The 19,691-nt window shown below is 41.1% G+C and overlaps 2 protein-coding genes across 7 annotated transcripts in view; one reads left to right on the top strand and one right to left on the bottom strand.

Moving 5' to 3' along the window:
* Positions 1-11,705, bottom strand: part of LOC139405325 (DDB1- and CUL4-associated factor 6-like) — a 56,322-nt gene extending 44,617 nt beyond the window's left edge. For 3 of the 6 annotated variants that reach the window (XM_071147711.1, XM_071147712.1, XM_071147713.1), the window contains exon 1: positions 11,390-11,705. In XM_071147711.1, the coding sequence (XP_071003812.1) occupies positions 11,390-11,477 (88 nt within the window). In that variant the 5' untranslated portion in view covers positions 11,478-11,705. The remainder of the gene's footprint in view (positions 1-11,389) is intronic. The other 3 variants (XM_071147707.1, XM_071147708.1, XM_071147709.1) reach the window with 1 other exon arrangement.
* A 22-nt stretch (positions 11,706-11,727) lies between these two features.
* Positions 11,728-18,232, top strand: LOC139405391 (mitochondrial pyruvate carrier 2-like). The gene is made up of 5 exons (XM_071147715.1): positions 11,728-12,964; positions 16,416-16,456; positions 16,571-16,655; positions 16,767-16,878; positions 17,142-18,232. The coding sequence occupies exons 1-5, from the start codon at positions 12,871-12,873 to the stop codon at positions 17,197-17,199; spliced, it is 390 nt and encodes a 129-aa protein (XP_071003816.1). The 5' UTR covers positions 11,728-12,870; the 3' UTR covers positions 17,200-18,232.
* The last annotated feature ends 1,459 nt before the right edge of the window (positions 18,233-19,691 follow it).

The following is a 19,691-nucleotide window of genomic DNA, read 5'->3' as shown; positions in this document are numbered from 1 at the left end:
TGGGCCGCCTGGCTCGTTGCAAACTAATTTGCCAGACATAACATTGAAGGTTGTGCAATGTAACAGGAATATTTAGACTGATGGATGCCACCCGTTAGATAAAATACCGAACGGTTCCGTATTTCACTGAAAAAAAAAAAAGTTTTGTTTTCGAGATGATAGTTTCCGGATTCGACCATATTAATGACCTAAAGCTTGTATTTCTGTGTGTTATTATGTTATAATTAAGTCTATGATTTGATAGAGCAGTCTGACTGAGCGATGGAAGGCACCAGCAGGCTCGTAAGCATTCATTCAAACAGCACTTTCGTGCGTTTTGCCAGCAGCTCTTCGCAATGCTTCAAGCATTGCACTGTTTATGACTTCAAGCCTATCAACTCCTGAGATTAGGCTGGTGTAACCGATGTAAAATGACTAGCTAGTTAGTGGGGTGCACGCTAATAGCGTTTCAAACGTCACTCGCTCTGAGACTTGGAGTAGTTGTTCCCCTTGCTCTGCAAGGGCCGCGGCTTTTGAGGAGCGATGGGTAACGCTGCTTCGAGGGTGGCTGTTGTCGATGTGTTCCTGGTTCGAGCCCAGGTAGGAGCGAGGAGAGGGACGGAAGCTATACTATTACACCTGCAATACTAAAGTGCCTATAAGAACATCCAATAGTCAAAGCTATATGAAATACAAATCGTATAGAGAGAAATAGTCCTACAATACCTATACCTACCTAACAAAGCACAATTGTTCACGACTTTACCGAACCATAAACACCAATGCCTTTCTTAAAATCAATACACATAAGTATATATTTTTAAACCTGCATATTTAGCGAAAAGAAATCCAGGTTAGCAGGCAATATTAACCAGGTGAAATTGTGTCACTTCTCTTGCATTCTTTGCACGCAGAGTCTGGTATAGAGAGAAATAGTCCTATAAATACTATATTAACTACAACCTAAAACTTTTTACCTGGGAATATTGAAGACTCATGTTAAAGGACCACCAGCTTTCATATGTTCTCATGTTCTGAGCAAGGAACTTAAACGTTAGTTTTCTTACATGGCACATATTGCACTTTTACTTTCTTCCAACACTTTGTTTTTGCATTATTTAAACCAAATTTAACATGTTTCATTATTTATTTGAGGCTAAATTGATTTTATTGATGTATTATATTAAGTTAAAATAAATGTTCATTCAGTATTGTTGTAATTGTCATTATTACAAATCAAAATCAATAAAAAAAAATTGGCCGATTAATCGGTATCGTCTTTTTTTTGGTCCTCCAATAAAATCGGTATCGGCGTTGAAAATTCATAATCGTCGACCTCTCCTACTGACTCACAGAGATCAGATTCATCATAAAGCTTAACATACTAGATCAGCCTAAACGCTATGTCTCAATAGGAAATGTCAACATAACCAAATCTGTAGGCATTAGTAATTGGAAGGAGGCAGTGCACTCCTCAGTCCTCACAGGGACAACGCCCTGATTCAACATGTCAGTCAGCCTAGTAGAGCTTGGTACGTGTTTTTATAGCAAACAAATACCAAGGATCATATGCATAGTATTTCATAATCCTCTTGAAGGGTGAATAACAAAAATGGCAGTAAGATTCTATGGAGCTTGATTACTATTCTCCACCAGCAAGTGTGGCATCACACAATGAAACACAATAAAAGAACAGTGGACATCGCTAACATGGATTTCAACTGAGGGCAACACAACAGATGGAAGGGGGAAATCACATAGCCTACCATAAGCACAGAACATGAAAACATTGAATTCGATTTTTTATGTATAGCCTAGGCATATAAAAACAACGTCATGTTTGATCACGGCATCGTAGCTTTTTGTGAAGGAAAAAGTAAAAGCCTTGAGCAGTTTCAAGTCAGTGTCCTCTGAGTTAAGTGCACATAACCAGTACCCAAACTACCAGAGAAACACCAGCCTAGTCCTGGTCCACACCCTTGGGATGCCAGTCAGTGTAATGGAGAGCCAACCCCAGGAAGAGTGGCGTGTAGGAGAAGACAGCTGAAGGTTTGTAAACAACCACTACGCTGCTGCGGGCAATGAAGAAATATCAGGGGGAAAAGGAATAAAGTAACCCAATACATGTTGTCATTATAGTAACAGTGGACCGTTGTGGTCATATAACTGAACCGTAGCCTCTGTCATATGCCTACGGTTTACTCTTAAGATCATGTAGTCTGGTGTTCCATACTCATAGGACTCTGTTCCTTGCAGGCACTGCAGCTGTTGAAAGAGACTAGGTTATCTTCTCTAGACCAGTGGTTCCCAAAATGGGGTACTGCAGGGTAATAATATAACGTGTGTATGTATATAATTTATTTACTTATAAATAGATAGATGTGCCAGTAACAACAGATTCAACAAATTTGGCAAAGGAGTTCGTGGAACAAGTTTAGAGGGTGCAATAAAATCCAATGTAATATTACTTATTTACAATATTGGCTACTGTTAGATACAACGGGGAGGTTCACAGGAATCCACTGTACTCCATCAATGATCCAGTTGTCAACTCAATACTTTTTGTATTCCCACAAAAACATTTATAAACATAAATGCACTTTAATCGAAGCATTTAAAAACGGCAAAGTTGTCCTTCTGTCCCGTGACTAAATGTGTAGAGTTACAGGAAATGACCTTTGACACTAACATTTCCTCTCCGATACAAAGAGGGGGGCCTTGAAAATTTTATTTCCCAGGGCCCAAGACTTGGTAGTCCAGCCATGCGTTGCAGCAGTCATTTTTAAACTCCTTGTAAGCCACTCAGTGGCGGTTCTAGCTTGTATGGCTCCCTGGGCGAACCCCCCCCTTCAGCGCCAAAAAAAAAAAATAATAATAATAAATAACACCATTCTGCACTGACTAATTTTTATTCAGACATTTGGAACAACACAAATAAATTATCAAAACACTTAACTATATAAATATACAAATATATACAAAAATAAGACTCATAAAAATCAAAAAGAATTAACAAAGACAAATAGAAACAAATATGTTGATTTGGCACTTGAGCGCCAATACATTACCCATCCCCCAATACTGTCAACCAAGAGTCAAGATGAAACCAATTCACCTTGGTGGTGTGCAGACTGGTTTAATATTATTCTTAAAAGATTTCATACAAACCAGAAAAAAATTCAACAATTTGTCTGAAACTATATATTCACAGTATTATGAATGAATTGTGGTTTATTTGGTAGCATTTCACAGTGTGACCGATTTAACCAATTGCATTAGTACTGTACAAAGTTAGAGGTGTGCTTTTTGATAGAAACCCACTCCCCCTACCTTGGGCTTCCAGTGGGGAGACCTGAGGTCAACCTACCCCCACCCCCACCTGAGTGGGAGACTGCCTAGCTCACAAACTAGAATCAGGGCGCCCACTCCGACAAGGAGTGGGCGCCCACTCCGACAAGGTTAATTGACCCACAGTCCCACACGGTGACATGATATCATTGACCCACAGTCCCACACGGTGACATGATATCATTGACCCACAGTCCCACACGGTGACATGATATCATTGACCCACAGTCCCACACGGTGACATGATATCATTGACCCACAGTCCCACACGGTGACATGATATCATTGACCCACAGTCCCACACGGTGACATGATATCATTGACCCACAGTCCCACACGGTGACATGATATCATTGACCCACAGTCCCACACGGTGACATGATATCATTGACCCACAGTCCCACACGGTGACATGATATCATTGACCCACAGTCCCACACGATGACATATCATTGACCCACAGTCCCACACGGTGACATGATATCATTGACCCACAGTCCCACACGGTGACATGATATCATTGACGTGACGTTCAAATGAGCGATAGAAAACCGATCGTGCAAATGTCAACATTCCAAATTTTTTTGTGCTGGTGCTCAGTGCTGCCCCAGGCAAGATGCCGCCCTGGGTGGTTGCCCAGTACCTAAATCGGTGACCATTTTTGTGTTATGATTTTGAGGGGGTCCCTGATGAATTTACTATCACAAAAGTGGTCTCCTGCCAGTACAATTCCCAATTCTAATTCCCAGTACAATTCCCACTTAAGCGGATTCAGCGGAGTCTCTATGAGTTATATTTTGAGTAGCCCATTTGCCCCGAATCAATGGATTATTTTCCTGTGAGTCAAAGAAAACAAACGGCATTGCCAGTGCCTTTGAACACTCACTCTGATTTTAAAGCTTTGGCTGTTGGTTTTTCTTACGGAATCCTCCAACATGTGCTCATGTTGTGTCTCAATTAAATCTGTCACCCATGAAACGTAACTGAGATGAATGGAGAGCCGTGTCTGGGCGGAAGGAAGCAATGACGGTGTTTGTGCTGTAGTTCTGTGAAATCCAGCAGGGTGTCAAAGATTATGATCAATTATTCAATTCCTGGCCCCGTCCCTCACACACACACACACACACACACACAGCGGAGAACTGGATGGGTAGGAGGGAAAGCTAATGTGTATGGGGTCTACTGCATGTGTTGAATGTTCTATCTGTATATATCAACACTAGACTGAGCGCTGCATTGTTGGTTAGGGGCTCGTAAGAAAGCATCATTGTAAGGTCTACAACTGTTGTATACGGTGCATGTGACTAATAACATTTGATTTGATACGGGGGGGGGGAAAATAATGGGTTTGAAAATACACAAGACACCATGGCCCCAATTTGTTGTTTTATTATGGATCCCAATTAGCTGCTGTATGGGTTCTTCCTCATTCATTTAGGATACGACTGATTTTTTTTCAGTTACTTCAAACTGATTTTACATGAGCATAAATTCTTTAGTATCGCCCAACCTCTAACAGATGCCAGAACCCAGTGGGAGATAAACATTGGAAAATTGTCTAAGAAATGAAAAGAGAGACTGCGAAAGAGAGCATTTGACCTGTCTGGATGTTAGTAATTGCACACAGTTCAAGTTCAGCAATGGTTTTATGTTAAATGTTTACATTGTTTCTTGCCATCAAATGCCAAGGTTTGATAGTCAGACAGAAGAATGTCTTCAATCATATTTACTAATTCAGGGCTGCCAACTTAAAAAAAGAAAAAAAAAGAAGCTAGGAGTGAGATTTGCTCTGTTAATTTCATAACCCCTAGACAGGGGACTGAGTTTGGCTTCCCAGGAAGATTTTACTGTTTAAAAGCTCATTTCCTGCAATTTCACAATAACAAAATCAAATTGTATTGGTCACATACATATGGTTAGCAGATATTAATGCGAGTGTAGTAAAATGCTTGTGCTTCTGGTTTCGACAGCACAGTAATATCTAACAAGTGATCTAACTACTTAATACACACAAATCTAAAAAGGGGTGAATGAGAATATGTACATACGGTGGGGCAAAAATGGATTTAGTCAGCCACCAATTGTGCAAGTTCTCCCACTTAAAAAGATGAGAGAGGGCTGTAATTTTCATCATAGGTACACTTCAACTATGACAGACAAAATGAGAAAAAAAATCCTGAAAATCACAATGTAGGATTTTTAATGAATGTATTTGCAAATTATGGTGGAAAATAAGTATTTGGTCAATAACAAAAGTTTATCTCAATACTTTGTTATATACCCTTTGTTGGCAATGACAGAGGTCAAACGTTTTCTGTAAGTCTTCACAAGGTTTTCACACACTGTTGCTGGTATTTTGGCCCATTCCTCCATGCAGATCTCCTCTAGAGCAGTGATGTTTTGGGGCTGTTGCTGGGCAACACGGACTTTCAACTCCCTCCAAAGATTTTCTATGGGGTTGAGATCTGGAGACTGGCTAGGCCACTCCAGGACAGGTTCCACTCAGAACAGGCCTCGCCATGGTCGACCAAAGAAGAAGTTGAGTGCACGTGCTCAGCGTCATATCCAGAGGTTGTCTTTGGGAAATAGACGAATGAGTGCTGCCAGCATTGCTGCAGAGGTTGAAGGGGTGGGGGGGTCAGCCTGTCAGTGCTCAGACCATACGCGGTACACTGCATCAAATTTGTCTGCATGGCTGTCGTCCCAGAAGGAAGCCTCTTCTAAAGATGATGACCAAGAAAGCCCGCAAACAGTTTGCTGAAGACAAGCAGACTAAGGACATGGATTACTGGAACCATGTCCTGTGGTCTGATGAGACCAAGATAAACGTATTTGGTTCAGATGGTGTCAAGCGTGTGTGGCGGCAACCAGGTGAGGAGTACAAAGACAAGTGTGTCTTGCCTACAGTCAAGCATGGTGGTGGGAGTGTCACAGTCTGGGGCTGCATGAGTGCTGCCGGCACTGGGAAGCTACAGTTCATTGAGGGAACCATGAATGTCAACATGTACTGTGACATACTGAAGCAGAGCATGATCCCCCTCCTTTCGGAGACTGGGCCGAAGGGCAGTATTCCAACATGATAACGATCCCAAACACACCTCCAAGACGACCACTGCCTTGCTAAAGAAGCTAAGGATAAAGATGATGGACAGGCCAAGCATGTCTCCAGACCTAAAACCCTATTGAGCATCTGTGGGGCATCCTCAAACGGAAGGTGGAGGAGTACAAGGTCTCTAACATCCACCAGCTCCGTGATGGAGGAGTGGAAGAGGACTCCAGTGGCAACCTGTGAAGCTCTGGTGAACTCCATGCCCAAGAGGGTTAAGGCAGTGCTGGAAAATGGTGGCCACACAAAATATTGACACTTTGGGCACAATTTGGACATTTTCACATAGGGGTGTACTCACTTTTGTTACCAGCGGTTTAGACATTAATGGCTGTGTGTTGAGTTATGTTGAGGGGACAGCAAATTTACACTGTTATACAAGCTGTACACGCACTACTTTACATTGTAGCAGAGTGTCATTTCTTCAGTGTTGTCACATGAAAAGATATACTCATTTACAAAAATGTGAGGGGTGTACTCACTTTTGTGATATACTGTACATACATCCAGCCATATAGAGTATAACCTTTCATCATCAAAAAAAATAATTGTTTATAACATGCACAATTAGAAGCATCAATCTACATAGATCAAGCTTGACTAAATTTGAGCCCAGTAACTTTGCTCACCGCATCTTTCTTCGATTGTCTCGTCTGGCTGCCACAAAAAGCCCCCACCTGCTGATCTGTGTGCGTGCCACTGGCGATGTACTTTACTGAACATGCTAGCTGTTCTCGGCGGCGCATTATCACTTCAAACGCATTCCGTCGTGGTGTTATTGGTTGGCCTATTACTACTGGTTGTACCGGTAAAATGGAAGTTAGTTATGAATCGCAAATCACCATACAGCTGACACACTTCATTAATCATTTTGACTTCAATTTGGTTGCCCAAAATACTATCAGCTTGCACGTCGTCTTTGCTGATGAATGCAAAGCTACTACCCAACACTAAACAATACATGAATTGCACAATAACAGTGACAAACATTGCCCACAAACTGTTAGGGCCTACATAAAGATGTCCCAACTGCAGAGTCCCGACCGCAGTCCCAACACATTACCACTGCTACACCTGGCCATCAGCGGAGCCTTGTCTGCCAGCTAAACAGTTCACTCAACCTCATTTACTGCCTATAAAAAAATAGCTGACATGGCTGACTTGCTTAAACAAATGTGGTTTCTACTGACACTTGAAATGTACAAATATGGTATAAGGGGACGACGAGCTCTTAAAAGGCAATCCATAATTTAGATTAAGACATTCATGAGCAAGCTCGGATGGACGGCGTAAATATAAATATAAATATAAAATAAATAAAAATGTACAGCGACAGAATTAAGAACATGGACAATACAATGAAAGCTCTTACAGTATTTGATTATGACCTTTCTTTAAAACAGGCTATAGGCTACATGTGCACCACCAAGTCAGAACAGTAGGCTAAATTATGAGGGTGAGGCACATGGGCTACTAACAGCTTACTACAGAACATACACTTTAGAGGTCGACCAATTAATCAAAATTGCCGATTAATTAGAAGTTCTCATAACAATCTGAATTTTTGGACACAGATTTTTTTTTTTTTACACCTTTATTTAACTAGGCAAGTCAGTTAAGAACACATTCTTATTTTCAATGATGGCCTAGGAATGGTGGGTTAACTGCCTCCTTCAGGGGCAGAATGACAGATTTTCACCTTGTCAGCTCGGGGGATGCAATCTTGCAACCTTACAGTTAACTAGTCCTTGTGCACTCCACAAGGAGACTGCCTGTTACAAAAATGCAGTAAGCCAAGGTAAGTTGCTAGCTAGCATTAAACTTATCTTATAAAAACAATCAATCATAATCGCTAGTTAACTATACATGGTTGATGATATTACTTTATTCCTCTAGCGTGTCCTGCGTTGCATATAATCTGACTGAGCATACAAGTATCTAAGTATCTGACTGAGTGGTGGCAGGCAGAAGCAGGCGTGTAAACATTCATTCAAACAGCACTTTCGTGCGTTTTGCCAGCAGCTCTTCGTTGTGCGTCAAGCATTGCGCTGTTTATGACTTCAAGCCTATCAACTCCCAAGATTAGGCTGGTGTAACCGAAGTGAAATGGCTAGCTAGTTAGCGTGCGCTAATAGCGTTTCAAACGTCACTCGCTCGGAGCCTGTGGTTGTTTCCCTTGCTCTGCATGGGTAACGCTGCTTCGAGGGTGGCTGTTGTCGATGTGTTCCTGGTTCGAGCCCAGATAGGGGCGAGGAGAGGGACGGAAGCTATACTGTTACACTTGCAATACTAAAGTGCCTATAAGAACATCCAATAGTCAAAGGTATATGAAATACAAATGGTAGAGGGAAATAGTCCTATTATTCCTATAATAACTACAACCTAAAACTTTTTACCTGGGAATATTGAAGACTCATGTTAAAAGGAACCACCAGCTTTCATAAGTTCTCATATTCTGAGCAAGGACCTTAAACGTTAGCTTTCTTACATGGCACATATTGCACTTTTACTTTCTTCTCCAACACTTTGATTTGCATTATTTAAACGCTGAAAAATCAGAACCGGTCGACCTCTAATACACTTAGTATTACTTTCTTAGCTACAGTACACACATTTCCCTGGCATATTACCTCATTTATGCAAGACATTTTTGGACTCAGCTTGTTGTGCAGGAAGGTAGAGGAGGAGGTCCTTCGTGGGAAAATGTTGTCATCAAAGTCTGGCATTCTCTGGATTTATGGTACTTTCAAGACAACTGGGAACTCAAGGAAAAAAACAGCGTTGAATCATGAAGTCAGTGATCTTCAGGTCAGAGCTCTAGAAAGAGGTCCGAGTTCCCGACTTCCGAGTGTGATGACCATTCAAAACGTATTCTCAGTCAGAGCTTCTTTTTTTTTTTTCCAGAGTTCCCAGTTTTCTTGAACACACTGAAGTCTGAGATTTCCTAGTTGTTTTGAACGCGACAGAAGTCATGCTGGATTGACAGTATGGCTATTGTTGAATGTGTATCCTTTTAAGCTTAGAATATAGACCCTTAAACCCAGACTTGGACCACATCCCCACTCCACTGAATATCAGGCGAGTGATTATTAGATATAGCCAATGATTCCTTCCAAAACAGCTCATTGTTGAATTTGTTGTGTAATGTTTATGTCCAATGGCCGATGAGCACCGATACATTGCATCTATAATTTCTCTTGATATGACAAGGATTGAAAAGTATTTGCCAGTAGATTGTCAGCTTGATTCATGATGGTGACTGCTAGCTAAGATTTTGAAAGTATGATGTTGACATCAGTCCAATCAAAGCAATGGTAGATAACGTGATTTGGTGTCAACTTATCTGTGGCCAATGACCTTGAGCCTTCTTGGATGGGCACTTCAATTGTAACTCTATGGCAGCACCCAAAAGGCTTGAATTTTCAAGCTCTCCCCTAGATTTTGCAGTGACAGTGTCCCCATGAGTGGCTCCTAAGTCACTGCATCACTACAGATCCAGGCTGTTTTACAACCGGCCATGATCGGGAGTCCCATAGGGCGGCGCACAATTGGCCCAGCGTTGTCCGGGTTAGGCCGTCAGTGTAAATAAGAATTTGTTCTTAACTGACTTGCCTAGTTAAATAAATAAAGGTTACATTAAAAAATGAATGACAGAATATTGAGCTAGGCTGAACACCTGCAATTTGGAACGGCCTTACTCAAGACCATGTTTGTATAAGGCTTTATTAACTATATTATTATAATTATTTTTACTACATTGTTTGCAAACTGATATGTGACACGTATTAATACCAATGACCCCACCAAACTTCCCTGCTAAAACATACTGTAGGTCTGTCTGCTGCCTTTTCGTTGTCACAGCCTAAATGCCCATCACCAAACGAGGGGACTAAACAAATATGGATTAAATCGACTTCAGTACATGCTGTCAAAAGGCTGCATTCTGCAATAGGGAGTAACAGCAAAATAATGTTGTTGACAAAATTTCTCCATTCAACTCCTCTAATCTTGAGGGGCTTTTTCTTTAAAACGCGCATCCAATCACCTTGATTCATTACATAACTAGACCAATCATATGCTTTAATGTGCCGCGGTTCACAATGCTGTTGCAAGACAGGCCAATAATAATAATAATAATATAGGTTCCGCTCGTGATGTTATTAAATTGGAAGTGTCGATGCTCCGATTTCTAAACAATTTGCAGCACAGTTAACGCATTGAATATACTTGATTAATTAGAAAAATAAAACCACTACTTTTCGATGTGTGAGATAAGATGTGTCGAGTGAGCGTGATAAAAGGCTCAAATGCGTGTGTCTCTAGGCTACTGCGTGAGATTTGGCAGCTCTACTAATTTAATTAGCAAGTGGGCAAATTGCAATAATCAAAACTCCGGATGACTAGGCCTGAAACTCGTTCTCTATATTCTGCAGAAACGTCGTCTTAAAATAACCAGCCATTATTCTTGATTTTGTAAGGACAAAGGGTAGACTAGACAGCAGGTGCATATAGACATTTCCTCCAGCTACAACTTGTAACCTATGTGAGGAAATAATTGGTCAATCAAACATCAAATTCGGATATTTAAATTCACAAATGAAATGTAACCACAGCTATTTTAATAACCTCCACTTTCACCAAAGGGAACTGGCACAAATCAGCAATTGTGCTAGTTAGCTATAGCTACCTAAAAAGGCATTGCTAGCTTGCTGTGGCAAGAGGGGTATTGTTACAAAATAGCAAGCTGCCCACGCGGAAAGGCAAGCGATCATTGCAATTAAACCAATCAACGCCATTGGTGTCTGAAGTGGGGAAACAAGTTCGCTGCATTGTTGTCAGCTTGTATTTCACATGTTAGTAATCTAATCGAAAACATAGCTAACTAACTGGTCGACGTTCACTGTAGCTGTGTGTGTGTTATTGCAAATTATTTTGGACACAGGCAGGAGCTCTTACCTAAGTAGTTGATCCTGACAGCATTCGGGTCATTATATCCAATGGAACGCTTGTTAACATCCCAAACCAGGTTACCAGAGCAGGACATAATGCTCGAACCTGCTTTTATGTAAAAATACCATTGAAATACAGTTGTAAACCCTGTCTTCTAACTATCGCCTTCTGATGTTGTTCTCTGCGTGGCCGTTGCGACGTAGCTAGCTAACTAGAAGGCAACGTTAGCATGCGTGCTAAGCTATATACAGCTATGTTTATCGCAGCCTCTCTTCGGTCGCTTTATTCCTCTGATGTTATTTGGGTGGCTCTACTTCTCTCTCTTGTTGTGTCGAACTCCCTGGTTGAAACAACGATGGTGTGCGGGGCGTTCTATGCGTTCTATTTCTATGCTCGATAATATTAATCGAGACCGTCAACATTGCAGCAGTATGACGCAGCCCGCTAGGAGTAGACAAAGTCAGTACAGTATGATTGACAGAAATGGCTCTCCAATTGAAATCGCCGTTCACACTGGTAGGTGATGTCATGGCGACGATGCCTAGCTAAGCACATGATCAGAAGTACGTAATTACCACATATAGAACCAGGTTTAGTTATAAACAACATATGGTATAACAGTCGTCTCTCGCCGAACTGCGCATGTACCGGACGTAAATTCAAAGGCACTCATTCGATATAAAATTGTTTCTGACACATTAAAACGTATCAGTTTGTCATTATCACGAGGTTGGAGTAATACCATGTTTAACTACTGAAGACACCGGCTCGAATCTAGGTTTTGCCCTTCGATTTCGAGAAAATGGAATATGGAATATTTTTCACTTCTCAAACCCCAAACCCCGACCTGGTCTTTCTGGTCTGTTTCACAAGCGTTCCCGGAAGTCTCGCGATGTTGCGCCTCTGGGTTTAGAAACTCCAGTGTCTCTAACAATTAGTTGAAAATCCAGTTGAGGCTGTTATATATCATATAGTTAGAATTGCTCGATACTGTAGTAAAGTGGCATCATATTAATACAGGATTATGTAGACAGATGAACAAATGGTAGTGTCTGGTCGAACGTGCCGCCCGTCTCTATCTGCTGTCGCTAAATGGATGGCACTGGAGTCTGGTACACCAATCACGTTCGGAGGATTGGCCCAAACACACCAATAGGAATTAGGAGCGTCTTGTTGTGGTACTGTGCTAGATAGGTTGCGCTGTGAAGAAAAGTCACCACCTTGTAAAAGCTCTCAAATCAAGGCCACCGGGAATGAGCACTGTTAGCTACATGCCAATAGGTTTGCATTAGAAGGTCGAAAGTATTACAACGCCTTTGACATTTTTCCCGAACCGTTTTATGACTACATTGCTGCAAATATTAGATATAGGGCAATATCAATACTCAAGTCGAACTAATTTACCTTCGTAGCGTATTTAGCAAGCTAGCTAGCTTGCTAGGTCAGGTGTAGCTAACGTTAGACAGCAACATTAGCCTTTTGCAAACATGGCTGCGATGAGAGTTTCCTATCACAAACTGCTGGATAAGATCGGGCTAATGTTGCCAGCAAAACTGAGACCTCTCTACAATCACCCTGCAGGTAATGTAAATGCTATTAGACTGTGACAGCCAGCGTTAGTCAGATTATCAGCAACTAGCGTGCGTCTAGACCAAATTGAGGACAGTACACATTGATGACCGCTGTTGTTGCTGAAGTGGCCTTGGTTTAGTTCATGAATGTCAAAATCCCTTCCTACATATTTTGATGTGTGCAACCAATACTTTTATCTAATCTCGCTGCTCTGTGTTTTTAACCCAAACAAATGTGTCATGGCGGCGCCTCAATCTGTAAAGAGATGCCACAACAGTTTTGCAGATGAGTTATCCCATTGAGTACTGTGCAGTCAATGGTACACCGTAGCTGGCTACATGAGCGTGGTTGCAGGCATAGACCTTATTGGTTGCAGGGGGTCGCGTGGAGCTTTGTGTGAGTGATAGGATTGTATGGAATGCAGTATCAAAGCGAATGGAAACTAAGTATAGCAATTAGATTTTCAGCATTTGCATGGTTCCTTACAGAATAAGTAGTTGTATGTTTTTAGGAAATCAATGCGGAGAGCGAACTGCTTGTAAACATTTGCAGTCTTTGAACACTCCTAAACCAGTACATTTAGCTAAGGCTGGTCACTAACCTTTGGCCTTACAAAATCTGTTTTCCTTTCTATAACCTGCATATAGCTTTGAGGACAGACTCAATTCTGCACAGGTGATAGGATGTGTTATTTGTCAAAGTCCCATACATTTGTCCTTCGGGGTGTTTTGTTAATGATGCCAACAATCACTATTTGCACTATATAATGCAGTGTACTTCAGATAACTGACCAAATAAAGGACATCTTGGTAATTTAGGAATCCAAAGTAAGCAGGTGTGGTTCCTGAGATATTTAAGCAAATAAAATATTCCATCACGCTTAGGGTCATGTATAAAAATGCCCAGTTGCTACCATGGCAAGAAGAACAGATCTCAGCGACTTTGAAAGAGGAGTCTCAAAGGATCATAGGGAGTTTGAAGTGTGTGTGTCTCAGTCACTAGATCTCAATCCAATTGAACACTTATGGGAGATTCTGGAGCGGTACCTGAGACAGCACCACCATCAACAAAACACCAAATTATGGAATTTCTTGTGGAAAAATGGTGTTGCATTCCTCCCGATAGAGTTCCAGACACAATCTATGCCAAGGTGCATTGAAGCGGCTCTGGGCATTTTTATACATGACCCTAAGCATGATGGAATATTTTATTAAGACACTTAGTTTGTGTTTCCTTTATTTTGGCAGTTACATGTATGTGCCTTTGGCAGAAAAAATATGTGATTGGCCAAACCTGTAACACTGGTCAAACCTGTTGCATAGCAGCCTATGTAGGCCTACAGGTAATTGCCAAAATAAAGTAAACACTTGGGTAAATAAGGGCTACAAAGTATATTGAAAGCAGGTGCTTCCACACAGGTGTGGTTCCTGAGTTAATTAAGCCATTAACATCCCATCATGCTTAGTGTCATGTATAATAATGCCCTGGTGGCCATTACCTTGGCTCCGTTTAGACAGGCAGCCAGCCCAATTCGGATGTTTTTCACTAATTGGTATTTTGACCCATCAAATCTGCTCTGAAAAGGATCTGATGTAATTGGTCAAAATAGCAATTAGTGGAACACATTTCAGAAATGGGCTGCCTGTGTAAACGCAGCCAATGGAGCATAGGGGGTTTAAAGTGTGTCGGTCTGCCTGTCACCAGATCTCAACCCAATTGAACACTTATGGGAGATTCTGGAGCGGTGCATGAGACATCTTTTTCCACCACAATCAACAAAAAAACAAATTATGACATTTTTTGAATGGTGTCGCATTGCAGGCCTTAATACTCAAATAGTGTGTGTGTGTGTGTGTGTGTGTGTGTGTGTGTGTGTGTGTGTGTTATGCATTTTGGAATACTGACTGTCCAAACAGCAAGTGACCAAATCAGATTTGTGTGTGTTCAGACAGCAGTCATTTGCTGACATGGCTACACTAGTTGTCATCATAATGACGGGTGTGTGTGCAGTGGTGTAGTGCTTCCTATCCCTCAGAAGTTATATAGCAAACTAAGGTGACCACAATGCCTGTCATGTACATTTCCCAGTTACTTTGAATTGTTAAAACCATAGTGTAAAAACACTTTTAATAGCCTCAAATGATAAGATAATCCAATTTTCAAAACAAGAATGTTTTAGCTAGCCACAGCAGTCAACTAGCTAGCTAGGTACAAAATGGCAACAATAGACATGGCAGCTCTGTTTCTAGCTCCTAAGGTAGCTGTTTCTTTCTAGCACATTCACTCATTTGTTTGTGAACAATTAACAAGCTATTTAGCAACCACATTCTTGTCAAACTGTCAACAGAACTAGCAAGCAACACGATATGCCAACAGTCTAGAACCAATTGGATTTGACCGTTCAGACAAGTCACATGGACAGGAATCCGGTTTGTATCTGACTTCAAACCTCCTACGTAGGCGGTTTGAAATGTGTGTTGACGTTTCCGATTCCGTGTGCTTTTCAGCTGTTCAGACTGCAGGAAAAAGGACCGATTTTAGAATTGGATATGCAAAAAAATAGGACTTGAGTCACTTCAAACTGCTAATGTGAACGTAGCATTAGATTGGGGCACAAGCTGACACAGCCAACCCTTGTTTTTACATATTTTCTTGTTGGTCAAAATATGTGGAGAAAAAATAATTAGCCTAATGCTTGAATTTTAACTTAAATTGGTATAAGACAATGATTGCTGGCTAGGGGGACTAATGCCCTGATTTGATTATTGTTGACTTATCACTGCATGAACTCTTCCTGTATAGTCAATAATGTTTATCTTTCAATGCAGACTAAAGTTCAGACTATAGTTGTCAGCTCTCTATCATTGCTATTGGAGAACAGAACACCGCTACCGGGGAAGAAAGTTTTGACCACATGAGGGGTGGGGCCCAACTCCCTGCAAGATGATTGGTTAAAACAGAGTTCTCTTCCCTCCTCCTCATTGTGCAGCCGGAGCCAAGTGTTTTCTGATGGAGATGGTAGATTTAGATTCAGAGCAGACAATGGTGGTGTTAGCATATTGCATGTGGAAGCTTTTTGTCCATGCCAAGGTTCTTGGCCGGCTGCACCACTATGTAAAAAAAAAAAAAAGGTAATTTTCTTATTTTACTTTTTGTTATCATTTACGGCCATTTTTAGCTCTAGATTACAGGTGTTAAAAAATATAAAACAATATCTGAGTATCGTCTTATTCATGGAGTGTGAGATGTTACTTCGGAGAGGTCATTTAGCCATATTTGGTTACCAATGGGATAGATAGCAGAACCATGAAAATAGTTTAGGCCTACCCATCCACAAGCATCACTCATATTAAGTGTTTAAGATTTCCCTGCCCTGAACTGAGAATTTGCTGAGAATTGTCTATTTTATAATCTGTTCTGTAATAAATTTTCTCATGGATTGTGTCTTCTCTAATTCCAGGTCCAAAGACTATTTTCTTCTGGGCCCCGATGTTCAAATGGGTAAGGGCTGGATTTGCTAAGCTTGAGCTATTGCCTTATCTAAATGTAAACATGTTTGAAGGTATTGTCTAATGAAACACATTTCAAGTCCCATGCCTCTCCTCATCTCTATAGGGTCTGGTCGGGGCTGGTCTGGCAGATATGAGTCGACCAGCTGAGAAACTGAGCTTTTCCCAGTCTGCTGTACTGACAGCCACAGGTATAGTGGAGTTCCTATATTATTCAGTGAGTGACAGGTATAGTGTAAATTAATCCTTCAGTCAAATAAACAACTTCACTCATTAACTAATCACTTTTCCCACTTTCTCAGGTCTGACCTGGTCCAGATACTCTTTGGTCATCATTCCAAAGAACTGGAACCTCTTTGCTGTCAATTTATTTGTGGGTAGTGCTGGAATATCCCAGCTCTACAGGATCTTCCAGTAAGTGAACCTCTCTTAGAGTGCAAAAATAGAATGAAGACCTGACCTATACATTTGGCTTCTCCATAAACAGCCACAATACATTTTTCTGTCCTTTGTAAGTTCTTTAGGAATCAACCCGGAGGCTCATAAGAAACAATTGTTTTACTTTTTTTAATATTTAGCTTTATTTCCTTGACATATAAGGGAAAATGTATTTGAATAAATGTACATAAACCTCAAGTTTATTTTCCTCTCTTCCGTTATCCCCTTTCACACTACAGGTATGAACAAGGGAAGAAGGCACTAGCAAAGGAGGAAGCTGCCCCAGCAGAGTCTTGAATTATGTCACCAGTCCATCTCCATGGACTGTAAGGGAGCTTATCACCGGCACAAACCCAGTCCCTCTAAGCCCCTCCATCCCTTTTCCATCCTCACTCGATTTTACAGTAGAAAAAAAACAATGTTTCCTTGCTGTAGATCATGTAATTTGCCTGGATTTCTTCAGGGTTATAATGGCATATTAACCCTTACCAAACACTCAAATGTTTGTCATCGACGCACAAGCTGTAGTATTTAAGTTTTACTTCATACAACAAATGGCATGACTGTTTTTAATTTGTTCATGATTAATGTTTAGCGTGCACTTTTTGGGAAGTGTTGCATTTTTTCCGTTATTTCTTTTGAGTAGTCGTCATTCCTCATGGAGTGGTTTCCAAACAAGGAAGGTCTTGGATCTGTGTTGATTGTGGTTAAAAAGAATGTCTCCCCAAATTAAAAATGTTTTAAAAAAAAATTCATTTTCATCCCATATGCTTATTCAACTATTTTGGTAACTATGTCTATATCAGTAGGATTATTCAACCGTACATGCATACCATGTGACTGTTCCTTCCACGTGTAGTAAATGCTTTAACAAATAAATCAGGTAAAAAAAACAAACATTTCATATAGCTTTTAACTGTAGACTTTCAAATGCCAGTAGGAAATCACCTTTTTCCCCCTGATCATTAGGAGGAACCTTTTGGTAATGTGTCCTATGTGTTCCAGTCTTGGGAGCTGAATCTAGCGTGGTACTTGGACCCAAGGACAACATGTATTGGCCCTGTAGTCAAGGTCCTCGTCTCCTATTGGTTGGTTCTCAGTAGATGGGAGACGCATAATCTGTTAGTGTAACTAGATGAGAATTTAAAAAGTAATTTTGTTCATTGATCTCTGAAATTTTATAGCAATAACTGGCTAAATACATTGGTCCACAATGCACTGAAACATGAACAGGCACTTATGTATGTCGAGGTTATATCTTTAGTGTCTATGATATATATATATGCCCTTATTTGTTCTGTTGAATTAAAAAATCTTGGCATATTCTGAAGCAGTTTCATTACTGAGCAGAAAGTGTATGATAGATTGTTTGGACAGGGAGAGTGAGTATGTGTTTGGACCTGAATTGCGAATTGAGGCATATGTGACTTGGCACAAGGGTGGGAACCAACTGAAACATTCATGCCTCTACATAATTTGCAGTGTTTTTTTTCTTCTTCACATTATACTGTGAAAAACAGTTTCACATGCTAAAGATTGGATCAAAAATAAGTTACCAATTTATTGGTCCACCTTTGTATACGCAACACCTTTTCAACATGTCACTAAGGCTGCGTTTACACAGGCAGCCCAATTCTGATATTTCTTTCCACTAAAATTGGTCTTCTGACCAATCTTTTTCAGTGCTGATCTGATTTATAAAAAAGTTAATTGTGTAAATGTGTAAATACAGCCTGTGCTTTGCGGTAACCTAGACAACTAAAGTGCCAGTAGAAGCAGTGTTAAGGAAAAACTCAACAGAAGGAAGAACCAAAGAGACCCAGACTCCCCTGGCTGTACTAGGTGGAAGTTGAGTCTCAACATCAACTTAGTCACAGTTGACACTAGACCCACTCCAATTTGCATAGCGCCCCAACAGATCCATAGACGACGCAATCTCAATTGCACTCCACACTGCCCTCACCCACCTAGATAAGAGGAATACCTATGTGAAAATGCTGTTCATTGACTACAGCTCAGCGTTCAACACCATTGTCCCCTCCAAGCTCATCACCATGCTTAGGACCCTGGGACTGAACACCTCCTCCCTCTACAACTGGATCCTGGACTTCCTGATGGGCCGACCTCAGGTGGTGAGGGTAGGCAACATCTCCGTCACGCTGACCCTCAACACGGTGCTACATGAAAATCGACGGGGCTTCAGTGGAGCGGGTCGAGAGCTTCAAGTTCCTTGGTGTCCAAATCACTTAACTTAAAATGGTCCACACACACATGCAGGGTCGTGAAGAAGGTGAAGACAGCACCTCTTCCCCATCTCGAGGTTGAAAAGGTTTGGCATGAGCCATCAAAGTTATTCAGCTGTACCATTGAGAGCATCTTGACTGGCTGCATCACTACTTGGTATGGCAATAGCACCGCCCTTAATTGCATGGCGCTTATTTTTGAACAACTACCCCACACATAAAATAACTGTACGGTCTTCAGTTGAGCAGTGCATGTCAAACAGATTTAACCACAAAGACCAGGGAGGTTATCCAATGTCTCGTGAAGAAGTGCACCCATTGGTAGATAGGTAAAAAATACTGACACTGAATATCCATTTGAGCATGGTGAAGTTAATTACACTTTGGAAGGTGTATTAATACACCCAGTCACTACAAAGATACAGGCGTCCTTCCTAACTCAGTTGAAGAAATCGCTCATGGATTTCACCATAAGGCCAATGGTGAATTTAAAACCGTTGAGTTGGTTGGCTGTGATAGGAGAAAATTGATAGTGGCGCAACATTG

Source organism: Oncorhynchus clarkii, chromosome 3 (genome assembly GCF_045791955.1).
Source record: "Oncorhynchus clarkii lewisi isolate Uvic-CL-2024 chromosome 3, UVic_Ocla_1.0, whole genome shotgun sequence".
Taxonomy (NCBI): Eukaryota; Metazoa; Chordata; class Actinopteri; order Salmoniformes; family Salmonidae; genus Oncorhynchus; species Oncorhynchus clarkii.
Note: the sequence above shows the minus strand (reverse complement) of the source record. Positions and strands in the feature narration are given on the sequence as shown.